Genomic DNA, 9,839 nt, shown 5'->3' with positions numbered 1-9,839 from the left:
CCCCTAAAAAATGTAAATCGTTATTTTTAAATACATTTAAGACAAATAATCCTGAGCCTTGATTTCGTCGGGAAATGCCAGTATTACGGGTTAAATTCACTGAATATAACTATCACATCATGTATACACCTTGTCCAGACAGCAATAGAAATACAAGCAGGAAATTTTATATACATTGTACCTATACCCGTCTTAAGTAGAAAACAAATCTATGAAATAATGGTACGAGAATTGCTTTGAGGCGATATCTTCCTTATATACAATAAACAAAATTGGTTGATAATCATTAGATCTATCAATTTGCTGATCCTGGATTATTTTTTAATTAAAGGAATGGTTTGATGAGTTTTTACGATGGAATCCAAGTGAATATGGAGGTATTGATGAATTAATAGTATTCCAAAGAGAAGTTTGGCTACCTGATTTATTTGTTGAAAATACGTAAGTTCGCGGTTTATCGAATTTGAAAATAAGCTCAGTGGTGCAAATTCAAACTGTTAGCCTTAAAGATGGGTTTCCTTATTTTTTAGTGTTAAACTTAAAGTAAGCAAACTATTTGATTAATTGGTATATCTAATATCTTATCATATTATTATGTTCTTTATTGCATATAATTCAGAGTTTTAACCAATCATAAATATCCATGTACGTACAGTCTGGATGAATATACAAATACTTTTTGACATTTCTTGATCAGTCATTCATTGGAATTCTGCTGGTAATTCTCTTCTAATTTAGCTAATTATGAATTAATTATGGTGACAAACTGGTATTTTCCAAGCCATAAGAACACCTTTACTTTCTATTCATATATTAGTATTAGCATTTTTATTTTCATAAATACAAATAAGGGATTGATTACTGTCTCATGATGCTTTTTTGCAGAACACAATTTTCAAATTTTATTTGGTCATCTAATATTTTAGAGCCAAGTTAAGATGTGTTATGATAAGCCTAAGGTTACTGGTCTATGTCTTGGTGTCGGAAAAAGCTGCTATGCAATAATTTCACATAGAAGATCTGTAATATCATTGTTGACCGCTGAATCATGATAAAATGTTTTTTGTTCTAAACAGTTCCTCTGATGTATTGTAATACCAGTGACCAAGTGATCTTTTCAAAGATTAGAATATTTTTTACCATGCCTGCTTCTTTAATCTCAATTATTTTATTTCTTCAACAAATTGATTTACACGAAAAACATGAGTGTAAATTTCTTGGCTTCACGCAATAAAACACTTCAATAGAAATCGTAACTGATTACAAGAATTCGTGTAATTAAAATGTTGAGATTTTTTATTACCACAAACGTGTCCTTTTATTGCTTTATGAAAAAAATCCGAAATTAGAAAAAAAAGATCTTCTTTCTTATCAAACAATAACATTGATAAAGGTCGGTCTGATCTATCATGTCTTGGGGTAAAAAATAGTTGTTTCAAATTATATCTGTGTTAAATCTCATTTTAGCCCCGTCACATCGGATGGCGATCGTTTGCGAACTTACAACGAATATAAATGTACCAGGTTGTCGGCAAACGTGAAAACGCAAGAAAAAATTCTCAAAGAAATTACAAAGAACAGTCGAACAGATACGTTCCCATAGCGCACCAACCACGACTGTTACACTCGTGGCGTTTCTATTGATTACTATGGGTTTTGTAAGGCACCGTGGATCTCATTGTGCTCCCACCAAGTCTTTTGGGTTCTTACTGGTCGACCTAAAATAAAGCAGTTTGTATAGCAGATAACATGGGAAAGCATGATCATTATAGGATTATTGTGCAAGTCTAGTAAACCGTACAAGTATGAGGTCGCAGTTGCAAATGTAACCTTCTTCGGGACATCTTTGCGTTAAGGGAGATGTCATGCTGCTTGTATAACGACCTTTTCGACCTTCCATTGTGTTGTCAACTTGTTCCAGAACAGATCGCCGAACAGATTTTCAAAAACGAACGCCATGCATTAGCTATCATTGGCGACAATAATGACCATCGCACAATTCCTTGCGCTTCCTACACTCTCATACCAAGCGTATAGTAACATTAATACACAATTTTCCATTGGCGTAGCAGTGCAGTCAGGACGCCTTTCAGTTGTGACGAGGGTAATAGTAACTCAACCGACAAGCCAATCCAAACAACACAAAAATTTTCATCTCAAAACTCTAAAAACGTTTTCAAACTACTTACTTACCATATCATATTTCTGGTCATAATAGAGTATAAAACCTTCGTATTATTTCTATAAAGAAAGATTAGTTTCATTTCTTTTTTCTAGGGCCCAAGATTACAAAGAGTTGGGAAATGACGCCATGTTGATTGCTGTCAGTCATAAAGGACGAATATTTTGGGAGCCAGGAATTGTGACGGAGACAAGCTGTGCTGTTAACATCGGTCGTTATCCATTCGATTCTCAATCTTGTGATATTCGATATTTGACATGGATGCATACAAACCGTACGCTAACTGTTGATCCAGAATTTGATTCAATAGATCTTGCAGCTACGTTACCAAATGGAGAATGGGACATTGCAAGAACGGAAGCTTTGCCATATTCATACCCATCGACTTACAAACAAGGCACAAGTCACACTGGTGTGAAATTCTTTGTCCATTTACGACGGAAACGAACATTTTACATTTTGAATACTATTATACCAGTGGTTATGCTGTCGTTATTAAATGTATTAGTGTTTATTTTACCTGCCGACTGCGGAGAGAGAATGGCACTAGCTGTAACAGTTTTACTATCATTTACTGTATATCTTGGTATTATTAGTGATGTCATGCCTAAAACATCTGAAAGCCTTTCATTATTAGGTAAGTACCTACTTTATATACCTTTATGACGATTATCATTATTGTATAATCTCTCAGATCGTTAATGGCTTGCTGTGTCTCTTTTTGGAATAAAGCATTATTTAAATAATATACGTTGTTAAAATTATTAATTGTAATCCACTTTAACGTACACTGTACATATATTTATTTTTCAGCTGTGTACCTCACCACTTTGCTGTCTTTGAGTACTATATCAGTTGGCTGTGCTGGTGTAGTTCTGAATATACATCATAAAGATCCGAGAACAGCCGTGCCTAGATTGGCTCGTATCTTACTTGGTAGTAGTAGCAAAACCAATTACACAACGTTACATAGACGTTCAACTATTCGCGATAAATACGTGGAAACAGACAATCTGCGTGATCGTGACTTGCAAGATTCTGTTCATTTAAATATGAAAGATTTGGTTAGTGAAAGTAAACCATTAGAAAACGGTGATGCTGATAATCATAATATAGAAAGTAAAATAACAACATCAACAACGTCACCAGAGTGCCAGTGGTTGGTCAAAGATGGCGAAGACGTTGGTAAAAAGCACAATGTTACGTGGCATGATATTGGAAAATCATTGGATAGTATTTTGTTTTGGATTTTCTTTATTATCACTGTTACTGTAACCACAACTATGTTAATGTTATTTTGTGGAGTTCATGGATTCTGAAGGTATGGCGGTTAGTTCCCTCAACAGTTTATTTACAAAGGCAAACGGTTTGCACCAAGTTTCATAGCATCGTCTGAACGCACAATGACAAAAGGGTCGTTTGAGCAGCAACGGTGATAGCTTTAAGAAATGAATTTAATATCAGTGGTTTTTCTGAAAGTGTGGTTTGAATGTATGAGCAATCTTAATAATAGCATATTTACAATCAATTGGAAACATATTTATATTTGAACTTTGGCTTGAACAATCAGGCACAAGCGGTTGCTCAATCAAGGTGCTTGTTAAAATAGTGAATACGTTGGAGTTATCATTAACAGTTAAATTGTTTCCTCATTCTTTTTGATAGAATCCAACAATAATAGAATATAAGTTAGGAACATTTTTTTTGCAAATTATATTCACCTGGTGTTGATGTAACTGGACGATTACAGCTCCATGAAGCAGTAGCTACTCAGAACCAGGGCGAAGCAATTTATCCCAGATTTTCTTTAGGATAAGTTGATTGTTTTAGTTATGAGGAAACAACAATAAAGGAAGAAAAGTTTTTTTTATATATGACCAACTTTCAGTTCTATCTTCTTTCTGCAGTTTTATAGTTCAGATTGAATAAAATGGCGGCTTTAGAATTTCATTCCTTTGGAGGAAAGATTTGTAGGTGTTTTGTTGATTCATTTGGAATTAGGTTGATGAAATAATAGAATGTGTGTTTTATATAATCAATGACGAAAATCTACTTGATGGATTTATTAAGTGTCAGGAACTTGATAATAATTAGTACTGGATGTCATTTCTACATCATCTCAATCAACTACTGAGATGACATAGAGTAGTGTTGACTCCAGTAGAGACTGTGTGATTATTGCAAGCAGACACTGAGTAACGTTTTGATATCTTTCCGATGATCATATAACTTTAGTACCCCTTTTGTGATGGTTTTTGAAAGGATGGCAAAATACTTATCGTTGTCCCTTTTAGACTTTGAATTTGACAGCCTCTGGAAGAACGGGGTAGATGGTATATATTTGATGGATATACTGTACTTTCGCGGAGAAGAAGAAAACTATTCTTTTGAAGCTTCGCTCGAACGAGTCCGAAGGTTATTATGGGTGATATGACATTGTTTTGTTGATATATACAACAAATGAAATATTAGTTATTGTTTCTGTATCTGTCAAGTTTGGTGATGCAGAAGACGGGTTTATTATTTTAAGGTTTTCGGATTTCCAAGACATGATTTTCGAATTTATTCATTTATTTGTATATAAAATTCTTATTGTTGAAGATCTGTTCCTATTTTGCAATAAATTACGTTAGTTTTGAAGTAAATTTCCTGCTTTTCCATTTCCCTAGTATGCGTGTCTTGAAAGCAATGCGAAAGAGTTTTGATAGAAAGCTCTCGGATTTAAACCAAAGTTACATTAGTAGTTTCTTTGTTTTCGGGGAAAGGAAGGGAAATATCAAAGTATTAACTCTGACTAATGACTTACACAACTTGTTATTATTATTCTTGTCAAATTGTAAGTATTATTAGTGCAATTATCACTTGTTCTTGTTTCAAAACTGTTAGCTACTGCATGAAAATTTTGTGTTCTTTTTGTGAGGGAGGGGGGGGGGGGGGGTGATTGGGGATTAATTGGTGTTAATATATTTCAATCGTGGATACTTCTTTTTCTTTTTTTATTACTTGTTGTATTAATTGACTCTTTCTAGATTCTACATGGTATATCTGATAGCTAATTAATGGTATCTTGCGATTTTTCGTTATGCCTAATGTAACCTCATTTTAGTCTGAAATAGGAGTGCTCTAAAGAATGTCCATTAAACAAGTAATAGTGGTAAATGTTCATATAGTGCTTATTGACAATAGTCTGGAGTTACAAAACATGTTGTTTCTCTTGCATTTCCTGACAACAAGACGTATCACTTGTGAAACAATAGAGAATAACTTGTACGATAAGGTTAATGTGATAATGTACAAATCTACTCATTGTCATTTAAGGTCTGAAATTTTCAGTTACAAAGGTTTGTAGTTTGTCCTTTTTATTCTTCTGTAAAAAGTAAACTATTGTATTGTGTAAATATCACCACTGTATTTATAATGTTAATAAACTGCATAATATTTTGATAAGTTTGAGTATTCTTAAACAAGGTAAGGAAGCCGTAACTGTTGCAGCACATTATGTGTTTTATATCGCATGAAGTATATCATTCAGGAATAACGCAGTTTGTGCACGCTTAATTAAATTTATAAATCTCATCAGAATATTAGCAATAACTGAAATCACACAAAAACAATGTCCTTCACCCAGTCATTTGTTTTGGGTTACCTGCAAAACGTTATCCTGGCATTGCCTGTCTTCATAACCCAAGTGAAAATTAGAATTTAGTTGGACTTTAGTTACATTTAGGCCTATCAGTCGAGTCCAATTATTTGTATACAGCTACTATTTATTAGTATTTAATGCAACTTGGAATATTTGATGAAAAAAAAATTGAGTTCAGTTTCATCTTAATATGTTGAAATTGGCTGTATATTACGAAATCGTAATTGGTAATGATAAAACGCTTACTTATATTGAGAGTTCTTTTTCATTGAGCTTACTTCGAACTGTCTTGGCAATGGGACCAACACCCAAGACTTCTTGATAAAATGCTGTCGTACCTATTTTACTAAACAGACCATGAAATGTATTCAAACAAGTTAATCATACTATTAACCTCTTCTCTTGAAACGTCTGGCTGTTCTGATCTTATCGCGATACCGTCTCGAACATTCAGTAATATTTTAAAATGGAAAGTAATAGCTAAACCTATCGATATCTCCTAAGATTATTGCTATTTTTCTCTCTTAACTTGACTGATATCACCAACTTCATTCATATTTGTAATGGAATGTAATGGTACGAGTGTATAGTACAAAATAATAGATGGCCTATAGCCTGTGACCATCAAAGTCTGCAAACGTCTGGCCATCAATTGAGCAACCGTATTATATTATTTGTGTCTAAATAAACATAATCTCTGAAGATTCTTTGGTCGGTTTTCCAAGGTGAACATTTTCCATTTCAAGTTAATCAAATTAATAAATAGTCAGGGAACTCTTCTAGTTGGGATGCCAACTAGTTATCATTTGGATATAGATCTACCTACAATGTCGATATTACAATTTGAACATTTTTCCCTTCCCCTTTTAACATAGCTCTTTTTCTACAAAGCTATGATTTGGCGAAAAGATATCTAGCCTACATGAATATTAGATAACATTTTATGATCTTATATCATCCGATATATCATGGGAAGTTACAATGCGAGATAGTTCTGCTAAAGCACCAGTTGAAGGATTGTTGACTGCAGATACTTCTTGGGGAGAATCGAACTCTGCAAGCGAAGATTAAAAGACACTGCATAATCGTCATTTAAGACGGGCATTATTTAGATAGATTATTCCAGGGGGGTAACATGAAAATATCGGATTTTTATCAGACTACAAATACAACGTTCTCGGGGATGGGAAGAAGGATGATAATAGCAAATCAAAAAAAAAAAAAAAAAATCAGACGTTTAATTCATTTTCAAATCATTTAATGCAATTTTCAGTCCATGGGATCAGCAATTGAATCTAATTTGAATTTAATAAGTTTGACATACTACATGCATTTTACCAGCGAACGTTATGCAAGGTTATGCATGGATTTACAAACTTTAATAATTTCACATAAATATGGAATTGCAGAAGCATCATTTTTTATTAATTTTCTGCTTATTTGTTAGCAGTGCTAATGAAGTAGGACTGGAGTTTTGTGCTGAAAGATATTGTTTCTGGAAACAACACTGACAGTTTTATTTGAACTTCTGTACTGTTGTTGATTTAATGAATGAGAGAAACCTTCTGAGAGAAGAGCCAATTCTTTTTTTTCCGTTGAGTCAAATAAAGCAGAAGTAGTATGATAATTTTTAAAAAAGCCGTGCAAGCAAGACAATTCCGTTAAGCTTGATCTAGTCCAAAGCATGCCAAAATTGGGAAGAAAAGTGTATGTATGGTCTGCGACACCCGCTAGGTGAACACCAGGAGATACAATCAGACAATTTCTGCCTGACCAAACAAATAAGCCACATGACAGATTTGTCATATATGTCAAGACGTTTGCTATAACGACCATAAATTTCCTAATGAAGTTTGAAGTTATGTGTCAAGTAACCTTGCTTAAGCAATTTCAGAGTAAAATCTCTACCTCTGGCCAGAAAGTCTTTATAACTTGAATTGAAGAATAACAGGTTTAATAATCATTAATGCGCACAACACCGATTGTTCCATTAAAATGTAGAAGCTTCAAAAAAAAAAGACAACACAGTGCAAACAATTTAATTCAAAAATGATCCGCACATGCTGCTGATATCAGATGTACAAAAATGCAAATCCAAAATTAAAAGTTAGCAAGATAGTCATGAAAGCTACAAATGAAACTTTATCAAGAATTCTGGCAATTTGAGGCCAATGATTACAGTTAGTTATTTTATAATCAAGATTACCATGGTAGCAGACATCACAAATATCCTGTTTAACATTTACTTGGGAGGCAACAGAATTTCTTCGCAAGGACCCCTTAATTTGCATAACTTGAGATCTTTTACGTTTGAGTAACAATGATTTTAACACAGCTGGTATGTGTGTGGTTGGTGGCAAGCTGAATATATACAAAGTAATCACATTCCCAACAACGCCCAGGAAGCTCATTCCAATCATTAAAGTTACGAATATCACTGAAATAAAAAAAATTACAAAGGATGAGCCCTCATTGCAATATGCAAATGATAAGATATATTCAGTTTTCAGCATGAAAAATACAAATGGTTATATAACATACCGAAGTAAGATGTTGATTCCGAAGTTTTAGGTAATAGGTCACTGATGGCACCCAGGAATACAGTCAAAGACAACAGTACAGTAATGGCAACTGTAAGCTTCTCTCCGCTTTCAGGTGGTACCAAGAAACTCATACCGCATAGGAATGCAATAACAGATATTGGACCGACCACATTCATTAAGTAGAATGTTGCTTTTCTCTTCAGATACAAATGAAATATAGTGGTATGTAATAGCTGTGATGGATTCCCTGATAATGGATACTGTTGCTCCGATACATTGGTGGACAGAATATCAAATTGACCATTATCAGCTATAATACTGGATAGGTCCATTTCAGACGCGGAAACTTTTATATCTCTATCGGTTGTCATCCATGATATTATATTAATTGAGCAATTCTGAACATCAACTGGGAACATTGTTACGTCTATTTTACAGCCTGTTGTGAGGGTGTAGTCTGGTTCCCAATCTATCACACCAGAATAATTAACATATACTCTAGTCATATCACTACCAAACGGCTTTAAACCTACAATACTGAAACAACAATATTAATATGAAACAATTATAAATGGACAATTATTGTCAAATTAACGCATAACAAATAATTTCACTATATATTAGATATTGTACACTTTTTAGAATGAATATCAGGCTATTAAAACTTTATCTAGCAGAGTGGTCATATTCCCAAGCAGATCAAACAGACATTCTCCCAATAATAGGCTTACAGTCATTATTAATTTCTTTCTTCTTGTGTTTATTCAATCGATACGAACGCGAGCGTGAAGTCAATTTCCATTCTAAAATTGATTCAATACAATTAAAATAAATAAATAAAATATAAATTTCACCAATATGCGATAACTTGCCTGTGGTTAAAATTATTATCGAAACGAGTTCGAAGTGCTTATTAACTGAATATGCCTTTTTGCCATTTTCATTGATTTGAAGGTTTGGAAGGAATTACTACATAGAAAATGTTAGAGATGTGCAATAGATGTGCAAAGTCCGTACTTATACTTGTGTTGGAAAATTATAAAGTAAAAGAATTGTCTTACCTTCTTTAATTCGTAAGTCTACTAGGTAATATCCACTGTAAGTAAATAATTATTTGATATCTAAAGTGTTACAATTTTGTACATTGTCATTTTGAAACACTATTTGGTAATATTGTGTGGGATAATCTCATATTGTATACCGCTAAGGTCTCAATAATAAAGAACCGTTTAAGATCACACAATCCTTCATTATGTAGGCCATAGCATTAGAAAAATGCCTAAACAGTCCTACACACAAACAGGCAGGGTTGAGTTTAGGGTGATATGGTCAGTGAATTTCATTATTTAATAATAACATGATAATTAGTTCACTGTCATCATTTAAATTGAAAAGTAAACATTCCTTACTGGGAGGAAATGGAACTTGAATTTAAGAATTAAGAAACGTTTCATACGTACTTTTCCATAAT

The 9,839-nt window shown here is 33.4% G+C and overlaps 2 protein-coding genes across 2 annotated transcripts; one reads left to right on the top strand and one right to left on the bottom strand.

Moving 5' to 3' along the window:
• Window positions 1-328: 328 nt before the first annotated feature.
• Window positions 329-2,848, top strand: LOTGIDRAFT_108894 (hypothetical protein; the record flags this gene model as incomplete). Its single annotated transcript, XM_009068243.1, has 2 exons — window positions 329-441; window positions 2,278-2,848. Coding segments are annotated over 2 exons (684 nt in total), but the record flags the coding sequence as incomplete, so codon positions are not given.
• Window positions 2,849-8,394: 5,546 nt separating this feature from the next.
• Window positions 8,395-8,886, bottom strand: LOTGIDRAFT_77112 (hypothetical protein; the record flags this gene model as incomplete). The annotated part of the gene is made up of 1 exon (XM_009068154.1): window positions 8,395-8,886. A coding segment is annotated over one exon (492 nt), but the record flags the coding sequence as incomplete, so codon positions are not given.
• Between the last annotated feature and the right edge of the window lie 953 nt (window positions 8,887-9,839).

Source organism: Lottia gigantea (genome assembly GCF_000327385.1).
Source record: "Lottia gigantea unplaced genomic scaffold LOTGIsca_9, whole genome shotgun sequence".
Lineage (NCBI taxonomy): Eukaryota > Metazoa > Mollusca > Gastropoda > Lottiidae > Lottia > Lottia gigantea.
Note: the sequence above shows the minus strand (reverse complement) of the source record. Positions and strands in the feature narration are given on the sequence as shown.